The 15,926-nt window shown below is 55.3% G+C and overlaps 1 protein-coding gene across 3 annotated transcripts; it reads left to right on the top strand.

The window, feature by feature from the left end:
- Window positions 1-3,081: 3,081 nt before the first annotated feature.
- CENPM (centromere protein M) lies at window positions 3,082-13,706 on the top strand. 3 transcript variants are annotated; one of them, XM_040637613.1, is made up of 6 exons: window positions 3,082-3,231; window positions 3,779-3,858; window positions 4,879-4,971; window positions 7,308-7,387; window positions 8,484-8,575; window positions 12,872-13,706. In XM_040637613.1, the coding sequence occupies exons 1-6, from the start codon at window positions 3,175-3,177 to the stop codon at window positions 13,010-13,012; spliced, it is 543 nt and encodes a 180-aa protein (XP_040493547.1). In that variant the 5' UTR covers window positions 3,082-3,174; the 3' UTR covers window positions 13,013-13,706. The 3 variants fall into 3 exon arrangements, with proteins under 3 accessions (XP_040493547.1, XP_040493548.1, XP_040493546.1); XM_040637614.1 differs by lacking the exon at window positions 3,082-3,231 and adding an exon at window positions 3,243-3,569 and having other exon boundaries at window positions 7,213-7,387; window positions 12,872-13,006; XM_040637612.1 differs by lacking the exon at window positions 3,082-3,231 and adding an exon at window positions 3,263-3,569.
- The last annotated feature ends 2,220 nt before the right edge of the window (window positions 13,707-15,926 follow it).

The following is a 15,926-nucleotide window of genomic DNA, read 5'->3' as shown; positions in this document are numbered from 1 at the left end:
TCCTTGCTCCATCTGCTTCAGCCAGCGGCCTCCTTGCTGCTCCTCAGAAGCCTCAGGGATGCTCCCCGCTCAGGCTCTTAGCATTTGCTGCTCCTTCTGCCTGAAGCCTCTTCAATGTACTTATCTGGCTCCTCTCTTGCTGAATTCAGGCATCTGCTCAAACATCACCTGCTTACAGAGGCCTCCCCTGACCTAGAGTAGCTTCTTCCTGTCCGTCTCTAACCCCCAGCTCACCTTACTTTATGTTCAGAGTACTCATTACCATTGGACTTTTGGGGCATCCCTTCCACACTCCGTGCAGGAGGAGTCAAAGCCCATCTGTGCTGGGGCAGGAACTCCATGAAGCCATATCCATCCAGCTCTTTCTAAGCAAGATATAGTTTAGTCTACAGTGAGAAGGATGTAGGTTAGACAGGGAGCGCGCCTCTGCTCTCCCCGATATCACAGCACTGAGCACACTGTGTGATCAGAATCCGGCTCCCCCGCTCCAGAGTTGATACATACATCTGATTCATCTGTATTCTCAAGGTGGGGTGAAGGGTCTGCCCTAGGAAATGATGAAGGAATCCCTGCTGAGAATTAATCCATGGATGTAAATCAGTCCATTCATTCAACAAATAATTACCTGGCAACTACCATGGGCCAGGCGCTTTTTAAAGTGCTGGACATACAAAATGACAAAGTCTCTGCTCTCCTGTGTCTTATGCTGTAGCTGGAGAGACAGACAATGAGCAAGTAATCATATAGCTGTTGGGAGAAGCAATGGGCCATGGGCCCTGCACATCCCTGCGGGTTCCTGCTGGGAATGCCAAGAGAGCAAGGCCCAGAAAGCTCTTTACCCAGACTATTTCCCACGGTTGTGTTTGTAGCAAGCAACCTTGAGGGAGGAGGTGACATGTCTCCCTACCCCCGACAAAGAACAGGCATGCCTACCGCTTGCTATAAAATCGGTGAATCTCTAATCCTTGTGTTCCTCTTCGACACTGCCATCCACGAGGTGTATAGGGCTTCATGGAGGATCCTTTGCAAGGGCTCAGGGGACATGGGGTCCTGACACAAACACAGTGAAGCCCCTGCTACTGTTTTTACCAAGAGTAATAGGAAACAAACCAGACAAAATCCTTTGTCTCTTACTCAGGAGTTTCATCCATGAAACAGTAACACACTATGACTAAACAATAGTAACAGTAACAGTTTATTAGTTCGTATATATGGTACAATCTTGGAGGCTGTACAGGTGAAGTGGAGATTAGTGCTATGGAGAAAAATAGAGCAGAAAAAAGAAGGTAGGGGGGCGCCTGGGTGGCGCAGCGGTTAAGCGTCTGCCTTCGGCTCAGGGCATGATCCTGGCGTTATGGGCTCGAGCCCCACATCAGGCTCCTCCGCTATGAGCCTGCTTCTTCCTCTCCCACTCCCCCTGCTTGTGTTCCCTCTCTCGCTGGCTGTCTCTATCTCTGTCGAATGAATAAATAAAATCTTTAAAAAAAAAAAAAAAGAAAAGAAAAAAGAAGGTAGGGAGTATGGGAAAGACTAGCTGTTTTTTAAAGATAATGAAGTTTTTTAAATAATTTATTATTATTATTACTTTTTAAAGATTTTATTTATTTATTTGAGAGAGATAGGGTGAGCATGAGCACGCAGGGGTGGGGGGAGAAAGAGACAGAGAGACAGAGAGAAAGAGCGAGAACAAGGGGGGGAGGGAGAGAGGGAGAAGGAGAAGCAGACTCCCTGCTGAGGAGGGAGCCTGATGTAGGACTTGATCCCAGGTCACGACCTGAGCCAAAGGCAGCCGCTTAACTGACTGAGCCACCCAGGCACCCTATTATTATGATTTTGAAGTACACTGTACCCCCAAGGTGGGGCTTGAACTCACAACCCCAAAATCAAGAGTGGCATGCTCTACCAACTGAGCCAGCCAGGCTCCCCAAAACATGCTATTTTAGATAGGGTTGTTAAGAAAGGCCCCTCTAAAAGATTTTTTAATTAAAAAAATTAAAATTAACAAAAATTTGGGGGCGCCTGGGTGGCACAGCGGTTAAGCGTCTGCCTTTGGCTCAGGGCGTGATACCGGCGTTATGGGATCGAGCCCCACATCAGGCTCCTAGGCTATGAGCCTGCTTCTTCCTCTCCCACTCCCCCTGCTTGTGTTCCCTCTCTCGCTGGCTGTCTCTCTCTCTGTCAACTAAATAAATAAAATATTTAAAAAAAATAAAATTAACAAAAATTTAAAATATTTTTTAAAATTAAAAAATAGATAAAATTTTAAAAATAAAAAAATATTTTAACAAAAAGAAAAGCCCCTCTGATAAGGTGACGCTGGAGCAGAAACGTGGACAAACGGAGAAAACAAGCCAAGTGACTATTTGGAAGAAGAGCTTTCAGCCACAGGGTACCCCAGGGACAAGGCAGGAGGTAGGGAGATACTTGGAATACCTGAAGAACAGCCTAGGGGCCCGTGTGACAAGAACAGCGTAAGAGGGAGAAGAGCAGAAGATGACATCGGGCAGATTGTCGGGGATCAGAACACATAGAGCCTCAAAGTCCGTCTAGGGCATTTGCAATGTACTCTGAATGAGGTGGGAACTATGGTGAGTGTTGATCGGGTTCTGTTTTAAAAGGATGACTCTGATTGCGGTGTGGAGAAGAGCCCCTCTGCGGACCAGGGTGGAAGCTGGGAGCGGGTGAGGGGGTTGTTCTACTAGTCGGGCTGAGAGATGACAGTAGCTTGTCCTGGTGGTGGTAGTGGAGGTGGTGGGAAGTGCTCAGCTTATGGACTGCTTGCTTATGGAGTGGATGTGGGGTGTGAAAAGAGGAGCCAAGAATGACCTCAAGGTTTTGTTCTGAGCAGCTGCAGATTTGGAAGGAATCAAGAGTATGATGAATGAGCATAAATGAACGAAAATGAACGAATGAATCACTGAATACCTTCTTTCTCTGAGGCGTGAAATAAAAGGACTGTCCCACGGACAGCACGTTAAGAGCCTGGGGCCAGAGCTGGAACGCCCCGCCTCAAAAAAGGAGGTAGGGGTTCCTTTAAGAGGGCTCCGCCCCGCCCAGGCGAGGCCCCGCCCAAATCAGGGTCACGTGCCCCTCGGTCCCTCACTTAAGGGCGGGCCTCAGCGGTTTGAAAGATCCGCGCGCGCTGCAAGAGTGGCCGTTCTGCTCGTGACTGGGATGTCGGTGTTGCGGCCGCTGGACAAGCAGCCTGGCCTGAACACGGCCACCATCTTGGTAGGCGTCAGCTGCTCCGCTTCCCCTGCCCGTCTTTCCTCCTTGGCTGCGCCTCCACTGCCCGCTCCTCTGCGCTCTCTGAGGTTCTGGAGCGGGCTTTTCAGGCTGGGGTGTGGTGGGCGGGAGAGCCACACTCTGAACCAATCGGAGTAGCCGCCCTCTGAGGCAGAAGGACGCCCCCACCAATAGGTGCGCGGCGGGCTATGTCCCCGTTTCTGATTGGTGGGGCGGCTGGGCGGGGAGACTGGGCAGGGTCCCGTAAGCTGAGTTCAGAGCCGGGCTGGTACTGTGCTTCCCGGGGACGCTGGATCCCGCCGCCCGAGGGAGAGTCATGGGAGGTAAGAAGTGCTGTGCGGTCGCGACCGGAACGGGTGCAGCCTGGGCCCTCAACCCGTGCTTGGCGGAGCCCTCTCGGTAAACGACGCAGTGCGCGCGAGAGCGGGAATCCTGGGAGTCGCGCGGCGTTCCGGCTGTGGCCTTGTCCCCACGCCCTCCGGCGGGACTGCTGCGCCCAGGCATCAGTAGGCCGCCTTCTCTCCCTGGGCAGCTGGTGGGCACGGAAGATGCTCTTCTGCAGCAGCTGGCCGACTCGATGCTTAAAGAGGACTGCGCCTCGGAGCTGAAGGTGTAAGTAGCCGAGGGTGGGAGTGTCCGATCGTTCTGCCAAGGCCTGAACCGTGGCCTGCCCAGGAGGGCTAGCGCCTGTGGGGCCAGCCCCGCGAGGAGTGGTCTCCCCCAGCTAAGGGATCCTCCACCACTCTCTGTCACACACTTCTGTTTTCCTTGTCACCACAGGAAATGTCCTTGTTCACCTCTTTACTTGTTTCCAGTCTGACACCCCCATGGACCCGGAGGTCAACCCATTGAGGTCAGGGACTTTGACTTTTGTTCACTGCTGAATCCCCAGTGGTTCGAGCAGTACTTGGCAGGGAGTAGTGTTCAGATACCCCCCAAATTTGGAGAAAAGTTGACTGAAGTAGTGTTATTTTATTTTTCTTTTTCTAACCGATGGAGAAATAGCTGCTGGTGGGAATCAAGTGACTGGATATATGTGGGTGTCATTCTCCCTGATAGGTAAACTCCAGGGGCTCATGTTGAAGGAGAAGGATCCCAATCTAGAGGATGTTCCTCCATGGGAATTGGAAACACCCCTCACTAGGAGAATAAGCCCCATTACAGCATTTGAAAGAATCTGATGAGGGAACAAGTTCAGACGGGAGTGATGAGAGTGACTTACCCAAGGTCACATAGCTGGTAATTGGCAGGCCTGAGAGTTGAGCCCATTTCCATCACCCTCCAAAGGGGTTCAGCCTTAACCCCTAATCTTCACAGTCTAACACCCCTCTTTTGAGCCTGATCTCCCTCCCAGCATGCAATGTAGCTGGCTAGCCCCATGCCATCTTCTTTCTCAAACTCCGTCTTGCCAAGGTGGTTACCAAATGGAGCTCCCTTCTGGTGGAAGGAGTCAGTCTAGATAGGACTGGCTCTGCCCTGCCCCTATGCTCACCTGAGGAGTCTAGCCCACAAGAGCATCTGGGGAATAGGTGAGGAGCCCTTGATAGCCTCTTACCCCATGGAGGGCAGCATGTGAAAGGTCACTGTGACGTGGGTATATATATCTTTATCCTGCAATTTCTCATTTTTCAGCCACCTGGCAAGGTCCCTCCCCCTGCCCTCCAATGTGAATCGGCCCCGAATTGACCTGATCGTGTTCGTGGTCAATCTTCACAGCAAATACAGGTGAGAGCGAGAGAGTGGGGGCTGTCAGGGCCAGGTAGACCTGGTTTAGGGGTGCACTGGAATGGTGACCTTACTTGTGATGGGAAGGAGAGGACAAAGGGAGAGGCTGCCTGGGGTTAGCCCAGAGGGCGAGGACGGGGAACCAGTGGCAAGTGCATGATATTTCAAAAGACATTGATAAAGGGGCATGCACCTGGGTGGCTCAGTCAGTTAAAGTGCCTGACTCTTGATTTCGGCTCAGGTCATGATCTCATGGCCCTGGGATTGAGCTCCACGTTGGGCTCCACACTCAGCACAGAGTCTGCTTGAGATTCTGTCTCTTCTCTCTGCTCCTTCCCGCTATGCGCTTGCTTTCTTTCTATTTCTCTCTCTCACCCTCTATCTCTCTCTCTCAAATAAATAAATTTAAAAAAATAAAAAGTAAAGACACTGATAAACTCCAGCAGTGGCATTGGTCATTTATGTAATGCTTTCTGCAGCCTTCTCTGTATCCCTAATGACAGGCCCAGACATGAATGAAGCAGACCCCTGTCCTCAAGGTGTTCCCAGCCCACTGGGAGAGGAAGCTAGACTCCTGCACAGATGATTATAATATCTAGCATAGTACTGTAAAAGAAGAATGCATTGGGCTATGAGAGCCCCAACAAGACCTCTGACTCTCAGGACTCGGGGCAGGGTAGACTTTCTGGCAGTGACCAGGTCAAGCTAGCCCGGTAAAAATAGGAGTCAGCAGAAGGTTCCAGATGAAGAAGGTTAATGTAATGGGTAGGAGGAGCATAATGTGTGTGCAGGACTGGGAAGGCCGGTCTGGGATCGGGAGCCCCGTGTAGCATGGGGCCGTACCCAGGGGAGCATGAGTGGTGGTGATGCTTGGGGCCTGGCCCGGCCTCCCTGTGGTGCTGGCAGCCCTGGGGACAGGACTGCAGCCATACTGGGGAGTACGGAAGAAGGTATGCTCTCTCCCTCTTGGGGGATGGCTGACTGAGAGTAGGCGGGATGCAGCAGCCGGCACAGAAACCAAGGCACACACCCAGTCATGTGGTAGGGGTTAAGGGAAGGCTGTGTTGGAAACACCTAGAACCAGGGACATAGAGCTACCAGACACACCCAGCAGCAGGATCAAATCCAGACCTGCTGCCCAGCCAGCTGGAAGGGGTGAGCAGTGACTGGAGCCCATGGTGGGGCAGAAAAAGGGCAAGATCTGCCATGATTGCCAGAGTTCCTAACTCAGCAGATCTCTTGCTCTTTGGGTGAGACCTCTCTGTTCAAAAGGGACGCTGACCGGTCTCTGGGATGATTCTGCTCTACGGTCACACTTAGGGGCAGAGAGCCAGCCCTTACTGTTTGCCTCAGGCCTTGCTCGTTCAGGCTGAGACCTTGGCTTGGTTCACCTGACCAAGGTGGCTTTTTGGCCAGGAGACAACAGATTTCTTCACTCCTTGGACACCGATGAATGAAACCTTGGCCCAGAAGGTCAAAGTGCCCTTTTCCTAGAGGAAAAGACTTTTCATATACTTGCTATGACTGTAAATATTGTCACCTTATTGGAAAGCAATTTTGCAATACCTAGGTATACTTTTTTTTATTTTATTTTTTTTAGAGAGTGTGTGTGCACATGCACAAGTAGGGGTGGGCAGAGGGAGAAGGAGAGGGAGAATCTCAAGCCCCAACATTGGGCTCTTATCTCAGGACCCCGAGATCCTGACCTAAGCCGAAACCAAGAGTTAAGAGTCGGACGCTTAACCAACTGAGCCACCCAGGTGCCCCTACCTAGGTACATTTTAGAAGGACGCATATTGTGACCCAATCACTCTGCATCTAGGATCTTTCCTACAGAAACATTTGCCTGCATGTGTGAGAATACAGATAAAAGAATGTCCATGTAGCATTCTTTGTAATGGTGAGAAATTGGAGACCATGTAAGTGTCCGTCACCTAGAAAATAGACTGTGATACGGGGTGGTCATTCCAAAGAAAGTAACAGGTCGAAGCCAACCAAACCCAACTACATGCTTATACATATCACTGCCTGTATCTGCATATGAGAAATTCGTATGCAAATGGTATTACACCCCAATCTGTGGGCAGCAGTAACCCCCGGGATCTTGAGAAGGAAGGGTGGTGCTGGAGAGGGAGTGTTACTTTTTACTGAATGCATCCGTATTCACTGTTGGGTTGTTCACTGGCTTGAGTCACTTTATAATTAAAAGTACTTAAAATGAAAGACCAAATATTCTTCTAGGGGTGTTTCCTCTTACCCTCATCTCTCTGGGATGAGGAAGGCCTTCTGTCTTCTCCATGGTAAGGTCTATCCTCTGGTTTGTCCTCTCGCGCCAGCCTCCGGAACGTGGAGGAGTCCCTGCGCCACGTGGACGCCACCTTCTTCCTGGGGAAGGTGGGCTTCCTCGCCACGGGCGGTAAGTGCATCCTGCCCGCCCCTGCTGCGGGTGCTGTGTGCCTGGCACTGTGGGAGACTCCTCACCGAAGCGCCCCCAGGGGACGGAAAGAACGTGAGCTTCAGAATCCAACCTGTTGGCCATCTCTCCAAAAGCAGATCCGAGCAGATGGTTTTGCTGAGATAATTGTGGAGAGTTACCCGGGGCTCCCCGGGGCTTTCAGAGTGAAATCCCCACTCCTGAGAAGACACAAGTTTGGCCTTCCACCTTCCTGTCTGCGCACGTCTGCTGTCACTCTCCCGTTCTTTGGTTCAGCTTCTAGTTCTCAAATCCTGCTGTTCCAGAGACTTTGTCATGTTAACAGCAGAAATAACAGTAGCTCGGCTTCCCTGAGCACTCACTGTATAGCAGACGCTGTTCTAAAAGTGCTTCGTTTCTATATCACTTCATCTGCACTACACACAACCCTTTGAGGCACATGTTGTTATGTTTTGTAGCTGAGGAAATTATCCGTGTGGTTAAGTAACCTGCCCGTGCCCATTGCTAAAAAGTGGTAGAGCCAATATTCATACCTAGAGAGTCCTATTCCAGAGGCCGGGCCCTTAATGGTTATATCCCACAGCTTCTCTTGAATGCTCTTTTCCTCTTTGTCAAGCTAACCCCTACTTCCCATCTTGTGGGGAATGCCTCCCTGACCAGCCCTGCAGTCTGGGCCCCGGGGAGCCCACCCCACAGACTCCCCGCCCAGCTGAGCCGTGAACTCCTGAAGGGGGGAGCGCCTGGCACTGATTATTCTCAGCATCGATGAATAAAGGAATGCCAGGTCATTCCTGTAGATTAATTCACTGAATCCCTGTAGTATCTCAGCGGGCGGGGGGCTGTTCCCATCCTCATCTTCGGGATGAGGAAACTCCTGTTTTTATAGAGTGGGCTCTCCAAGGCCTTCTAGCTTTATTGTCTAATCTGATGAAAAGCAGGTTGGACAGGAGGGTCACCGCGCTGACCAGTAAGCAACCGAGGCCCCGAGAGGGGTGCTCAGTGAGTTTGCCCAGTGCTTCCTGGCTGGCGGCCGCAAAGGCAGACAGGACAGCCTGCAACGCTCACGACTTCTTTGCAGCCGGGCGGGAGAGCCACTGCAGCATCCACCGGAACACCGTCGTGAGGCTGGCGCACACCTACCGGAGCCCTCTGCTCTTCTGTGACCTGGAGGTGAGGATCGCGTGGGCTCAGGGAAAGGGCAGTCAGAGCACCATGGGTGTGTCGAGAACGCTCCTCAGAGGGTCGTCAAGTGCCTGACCAAGGGTTGCTGACATGAGGACACGAGATCCTGATTCATATCCTGGCTTCTCCACTCCCTGGCTGTCCCTTGGCTGCATCGGTCACCCTAAGCACTGGGGTGCCCAAATGTGAAGCAGGGCGGCGATGGGCATTCAGCCCGAGCGCCTCTGGGGTGCCAGGTGCTATGGCTTGTGCCTTGCTGTTTCTTTTGCTTTGTGTTCTCTCATAACTGAGTCTGGTGTGTGTCTGTGTGGGTCCTCGTTAGTATCTCACTCCCCTGCTGGGCTGTAAGTGCTGTGAGGTCACACATCTTGTCTGTTTCATTAACCAGGGCTGCTCCTGTCGCCCCCGCAGTCAGAATGCCCACTGTCCCCCTTACGCCCCTGGACGGCAGGCCTGGTCCAGGCCCAGGGCAGGGCATCCAGCAGGCGGCAGGGATGGTGGGGGAGTGGGCAGGTAGGAGGTTGGAGGGATGCGTACGGTGTCCGCTCTGCCCCACTCACTTCTGTTGGTGCTCCTCACAGGTGACCCTAGTTACAAGCACAGCAGAGCAGAGCTCTCTCTTGCTGATGCATTTTGCTCTTCAGCTTCTCCTTCTGCCGAATGAATCATGACTCCTGCTAAAAGTGCTCAGCAGCTGCTTCCTCTGGGTGGTCTGCAGGGGGCTCCCACGGCCTGGGCCGCCCCACCCAAGTACCAGACCTGCTCAGTTAGTTTTGGGGTCTGCTCATTGGTTTCGAGGTTCGTTTCTGCTCTGTTCTCAGTCTGGCACCTGTTCCCAAGGGCAGAGTGAGGTATACAGAGAGAACTGAGTCAGCACTCTGTCCATTATCACCACCCAGACCTGGGGTTCTTGCTCACAGGTCTGTGGACCCCTCTGGTCTGAAGGTAGAATTCAGGGGGTCTGTGAACTTGTACGAGGAAAAAAATACTACTTTTTCCCCCACTGAACTGTACGTGAAATTTAGCATTATGAATATAGGCGAGAGGTGTCAGTAGTACTAGCAGGGCTGGGCTGTTACCAGCAGAAGTGGCAGACGCTTCCATCTCATAGGAGGATGGGCAGATCCCCTTATTCATTGATGAAGTTGTACACGCTAGTCAGTCACAAGTTCGTTTGTCGTATTTGATGACAATTTCAGTCAGCACTCTGCTGTCGGATAGGACACCGGGGCCTGGGGCACGCCTGAAGTGCCCGCCCTTCCAGGCTTTTCTCACAACGCACCGCAGAAACCCAAGACCCGGAGAGGAGAGGCGACTTGCTCAGTCACGCAGCACGTAAGCTAGTGGTAGAGCCAGCGAGTTTGCAAGCTGCTGTCTCCTTGCCTTTCTTAGCCTGCTGACTGTGCGGCTTTGAGCAAGTCACTGCCCCCACACGCAGCCTTCATCTCATTATCTCCGAAGGGGAATCCTAATCCTTGCTGCACAGCTCGGGTACCGCCCACCTTGGGCCTTCCGGCTGCGGTGCCCTCAACCTTGCTCCGGGTGGCGCAGTTCTCTTTATGGCCAGTAGGTGGCAGGCCACACCAGGTCCTGGGGTCTCGGCGAGCCTGAGCGGTCCAGGAAAAGGCCTGTAGCCACCTGTTTCCCAGGCAGCAGCTGGCCTGCCCACAGCTAAAGCCGGCATTCCCTCAGGCGAAGCACTTGGTGTCTGGACAGTCACTGCTCCTCGTACCTGTGTTGTCCTTTGCAGGGCACACTCCTCCACATACCTGAGTTTGAGCCTCGCCGTATTTTAAGGCCTTGCCAGGCAGGAATTTTCAGCCCCCTTTTGCGCATGAAACACGTTCAAGAAGCTGGAAGGTTGGCCCAGTGAACATATTTCCGAGCGATGCTGATAGGGCCCTGTGCTGTTCCCTGAGCGCACAAATGAGCCGGGCACCGCACTTGCGCCCTCCAAATCGCGCTAGACCAGCAGGCACGGCATGCCGCAGCAGAAGGACTTGGGGAGACCTGGAAGCCTGGCGGGGGGATGCAGCCGTTCCTTCCTGCAGGGGACGGAAGCAGGCTGATGTGGTCGGACTTCGGTTTGGGGGCCACATCTCCAGAGCGTGGTGTGTGGATTGCAGGAGGCCCAGCCAGGGACGAGGCTTGGGGGTCGAGGCTGCGGCAGGAGGCCAGCTGGGGAGCCCGAGTGAGAGCTGCAGCAGCAGCTCGGAGGTGTATTTCGGGGGCAAAGGCCACAGAACTCAGAGGGAGAGGATTCCGTCAACAAATACTTCCTAGGTACCTCCAGTGTGCCAAGCACCGTTCTAGGCGCTAGGGATGCAGCACAGAACAAAACAGAAAAAGAAGAAGAAATTCCAGCTCTGTGGTCGTGGAGCGAACAAAGTAAGGAAGTAAAATGTGTAGCGTGTTAGAAAGTGAGGATGTGGCGCGTCGGGTGGTAAAGGGGTTAAGGTTTAGTGGGATAGACAGGAGTGACCGTTGATGAGACCTTTAAAGACTTGAAGATGGCGGGAGGGCAGGCCGTGGAGACTCCTGGAGAAGCACAGGAGGCCCGAGGAACAATATGATGGCCTGGCTTCGGGGGGCTTGCCTGGTGTGTCCGGGTTCCCACCGGGGAGGCCGAGGGCCCGAGTGCAGCAAACAGAGGGCAGAGTGACCGTGGCGTCAGAGCAGGGGGGCCTCGTGGTCCTAATAAGGGCGGTGGCCGTGCCTCTGAGTAAAGCAGGAGCCGCGCATGGAGGGTGCGGGGGAGGGAGGGATGCGGCCCGACGTGGGCTTTATTTGTTTTTCTTTTCTATTTATGTGATACGGGTTTAAATGGATCTCTCCAGCTGTTGGGAGGAGAGTACCGGGAAGGAAAGCAGGGGCAGAAATGAGGAAATGGGCCTGGGGGCTGGTTCTGGAAGAGTTAGGAGTGGCCTGGGCTCCGTGGTGTGGGGGGGAGGGGGGAGGCAGGATGGTTGCAATACTGGGGGTTTTCCAGGGTGGAGCTAACAGGCTGTGCCCGTGGCCTGGGTGTGAGACATGGGAGAAAGGAGAGTCAGGATGGCCCTGGAGTTTTCAGCTGAGCCGCTGTTAGGATGGAAGTGACTTTGGCTGAGATGGGGTAATTGCAGGGGTGGGGAGGACCCTTAGGGACTCCACTGGGGGCGTACTAATAAGATCAGGGTGTTGGTCAGACGTCTACCCAGAAATCGAGTAGGCAGCTGCACACGTAGGTCTGATGTTCAGAGGAAGGGTCTAGAGATGTAATTTGGGCATCGTGGGCCATGAGATGGTTTTAGATCATGGAACTGAATGAGGTCGCCAGGGAGTGTGTGTGGGGAGAAGCCCTGCAAAGGCGAAGGCCGGGGGCAGCACTGAGTTAGAACTTAGATGTGTGACAGGAGGGAGCAGCCTGTGAGGCGGGAGGAGGTGTGTGTTGGGGGGGGTAGTGTGCTGTCCCGGGGCAGGCGGACAGCATTCGGGGGAGGGGGAGCACTGTGGCAGACCAGGGTCTGCTGAGGGGGGACTCCGTGAGAATGACAACTGCCTCTGGTTTTGGAATGAGGAGTCACCGGTGACAAAGGCAGGAGCAACAGCAGGACAGAGGGTGCCTGGTCCCTAGTGAGGATGACTGGTCGGACGTCGATGCCCCCTTCCCCAGTTAGAGGGGAAGCAGGGGGAGGACGAGATGCTGCTGCAGCGGCCCGTTTGCGGGGGCGGGCGGCCAAGCTTCGTCATTCGTCCTTCACCAGGCACTGACGTGGCGACCCCTTTGCCGCACTCGCTGGCGCCAGGCTGGGGGACAGAGTGGCCCGCCCTGCCTGACCCCACCCCACGTCGCCTCTGGGCCCCTGCCTTCAAAAGCCCTGATAAAAGAACTGTGTTGATGGCACCTCCCTGTCCCTGTGAGGGCCACTCTGTTCACTGCTCTTTTCCACGCCTGGGAGTGTCTTCCTCGCTCGCGTCTGCCTCCTGGGCCTCGGTTGGAACTAGCTCTGGTTCGAATCCCGGCTCTGCGGCCCCTAGCCACTTCGCCTACCGCCCCCAGCCCAGCTAACGCTGTTTCCTCTGGAGGACGGTCGTTGTCCGTGGCTCCCTGGAGGGCGTGGGAAGGATCCATGAGCCGCAGCCCTGGGAAGCGGCGGGCGCAGCGTGCTGTGGACAGGGGCCAGGCCGTGATGGGCGGTGCTGCCCGAGTCCGGCCCCCGCTCTCGGCTTCCGCTCCCTCCCGCAGTCTGTGCAGCTGCTCTGCCCCGGTCCGCCTCACCCCTGCCCCCCGCCCTCCCGCTGCAGGTGGAAGGCTTTCGAGCCACCGTGGCGCAGCGCCTGGTGCGTATGCTGCAGATCTGCGCTGGCCACGTGCCCGGTGTCTCGGCCCTGAACCTGCTGTCCCTGCTGAGGAGCTCTGAGAACCCCGCGCTGGAGGACCTGTGAGAGCCGCCCACCCCGCACTGCCCGTCCCCACGGCCCGGTGCCCGGCGGGCGGCTTCGCGGTGGCCGCAGACCAGCCCGGGCCTGCCGGGCGCTGGGTCAGCGGTCGGTTCCCTGCACGGCCCAGACTCGTCCGCGCTGCAGGCCGGAGCCCCGCTGGTGGGACTGCAGCCCCCTCCGCGCCGCGCTCACTCCAGCAGAGCCCCGTGTCTTCATCCACCTGCCCGGCTGCCTCTCCACCTCAGGCTTCATTCGGACAGAACGTCCATGGCTCAAAAATAAGTTTGAAAACCCCTGCTCTCCTCCACCACCTTGATTGTGCGGATGAGGACACGGACTCCGGACAGTTAGGAGGGTCGGGCAGGGGGGGCTTGGACTCTGCGACCCAACCTGACTCCACATCCTAGCCCTGCCATCCTTATAGAGCCTGCTGTGGCCTCACAGAGCCCCAGTTTCCTTAGGTGTGTAATGGAGATCCTTCTACTGGCCCTGTTGCATCGCGAGGACCGAATGAAATGCCAGGCCTGCCGCTATATTTCTCCCTCCACTTGTATTTCATGTATCCCATGATCCCTTGCAGTAAGGCCTTGCAGAGTACCCCCTAAGCGCTCAGTGAACAGTAACTGTCGTATGAAATCCCACAGAGCTAGGTTCAAAAGCTGTTGCAAACCCAGGAATTACACTGTTTATGAATTGATACGTTTGTGGGAATTTTATGAACGGATACGTTTGTGGGAATTACGTGAGATAGGCTGGAGGGCTGGCTCCCGGCTTGGTGGCCAGAGGCAGCGCCGTGACTAGGGCTCCCCGTCTCCTTTGGGTCTAATGAGAATTTGCAGAAGTGCCAGGGTTGGAATCCAGAAATCAGCCAGCTCAGGGCTCCTGCCGCCGCCCTGTGGCCAGCTGGGCACATGGGGGCTGGTGGACAAGACCTCAGGAGGAGAGCCGGGTCTGGGCTCCCTTGGACCGGGACAGTGCCGCCCACCCCCACCTGACTCATGCCAGGACCTGCCTCCATCTTTGGGCATCAGGACAGCCCTGCCTGGTGCCCTGGGCAGGGCTGGCACCGCGGGGCCTCTGCTTTAACTTTGCGGTCACAGCCGGAGCCCATGCTCCCCATGAAGTGGGGCCAACTTGAAACTCATGGCAGGCGTCATGAGGGCGGGGCCTGCCTTTCTCCTTTCCACGGGCTCCTGCCCGAGCCTGGCCCAGCGCCGCACCCCCAGTGCTCAGTAAGCGTTGGCAGCCAGACACCTGGCTGGCTGGAGGCTGCCCCGCAGGGCCCATCGAGAACCTCAGCTGCAAAGATCCAGTTGAGGTCCCCAGTGTCCACGACGCACTGCACGCTTTGCGGTCTCCTCACCAGCCTCTCCTGTGCCCCCTGTCGAACTGCGAGGTTGGTACTGTTTCCCTACTTCTGCTCATGGAGCCGGGACTGCTGCGTACAGAGGCATGTCCACATCCCACAGCTACTCAGGCCTCCGACCTCCAGCCCCTCCTCTGCTCTTCCCTCCAGTTGTTTTCTTAGGCACTAATGGTTGAACAAAGGTTCGGGCGTGTCTGCTGGGCAGGCCCTAACTGTCCACACAGAAGTGGTGGAACACAGGCCTTGTGCCTGAGAAAGCAGCCGTCAGGAAGGGCAGTCTCAAGGAGCCACTCCCACGTGCTGGGGTCTGCACCTCAGGACGGGCAGGCCTGGGGGAGGAGAGGGCGAGGAGCAAGGTAGGAGCGCTGCCTGAACCGGGAAGAGGACAACTGCACACGTGGGGCTCTGTGGCACCGGGGAAGGGAAGCCAGCTTCCGTGGTAAGGTTGCTGTGTCCAGGGTTGAAGGAAGAGGCTGAGGTGAGAAGTAGAAGTGTGCCTCGGTCTCTGAGGGGATGGGCAGGATCGGCAGAGGCCCGCCGCCTCCTAGGAACCAGCCGTGTCTTCAGCTCCTCAGCAGCCTGGGCTGGGAAGGGTGGGGCTTTTCAGGGCAGTGGGGAGAGGGGGAAGTAGGGTAGGTCTCTGGGAGCTGATGGAGCAGGTATCCAAGCAGGAGAGGAAGGTAGCGTGGACACAGCCTGCCTGCCTCTGCTGGGCATGTCCCTTTGTTGGAGACGAGGGGAGGTCCTCCCCGTACCCTCAGCCTCCCCCTAGCTGGCATGGGGCACACTTCTCTCTTTCTGGTCCCTGTGCCATGTTTTCTTTGCCACCTGGTGCCATTTAACAAGAGAAGTGGCATCACACTCCAGCCGAGGATCTGAGAGCCTTCCAAGTGCCGGGGGAACTCGCTGCTGTCCCTGCTGCCAGCTCCAGCGAGCTTGGCAGGGGCCCAGGAACCGAGAGGCCGCCTCTGCCTCACGGCAGAACCCAGCAGCCCTGAACAGCAGTCAGCAGCCCTCCCAGGCCTGTCGCCCCCGGCCAGGGACAGCGGCTGCTCTGCGCGGTCTGGAGGCCAGGGACGCTGGGAGGCAGTCCCACCAAGGGAAGTAACGGAAGACCAGTCTTGATGCCCCAGTGGCGCCTGGAATGGGTGCTTGGTGCTGTGGCGGGGCGGAGGGAGCTAGGAGAGCCCGTGCTTGCCTTCCTACGGATCTCATGACCTTAGGTCACCTTATCCTCCATGAGCCTCAGTTGCCTTGTCTGTAGAGTGAGATCAGGCTAATTAATGCCTTTCTCCCCAGCTGGTCTCAGGACTGAGGAGAAGCCATTATTTTGTTTTATTTTATTTATTTATTTATTTATTTTTAAGATTTTATGCATGTATTTGGCACAGAGAGAGCACAAGCAGGGGGAGCGGCAGAGGGAGAAGCAGACCCCTCTACTGAGCGGGGAGCCCAATGCCGGGCTCAATCCCAGGACCCTGGGGTCATGACCTAACTGAGCCACCCAGGCGCCCCAAGAAGCCATTATTTTAAAGGTAAAGCTTCAAGCAA

Source organism: Ursus maritimus, unplaced genomic scaffold, assembly GCF_017311325.1.
Source record: "Ursus maritimus isolate PB19 unplaced genomic scaffold, ASM1731132v1 scaffold_21, whole genome shotgun sequence".
In the NCBI taxonomy this organism is placed as follows: Eukaryota; Metazoa; Chordata; class Mammalia; order Carnivora; family Ursidae; genus Ursus; species Ursus maritimus.
This window is presented reverse-complemented; position numbering and strand designations above follow the sequence as displayed.

Bases quoted from the DNA above. Each gene is read 5' to 3' on its own strand.
- CENPM (XM_040637612.1), top strand. From the start codon at position 3,435: ATGTCCCCGTTTCTGATTGGTGGGGCGGCTGGGCGGGGAGACTGGGCA. The intron at 7,388-8,483 runs GTAAGTGCATCC...ACTTCTTTGCAG, and splicing joins GGGCTTCCTCGCCACGGGCG to CCGGGCGGGAGAGCCACTGC. The intron at 8,576-12,871 runs GTGAGGATCGCG...CTCCCGCTGCAG, and splicing joins TGCTCTTCTGTGACCTGGAG to GTGGAAGGCTTTCGAGCCAC.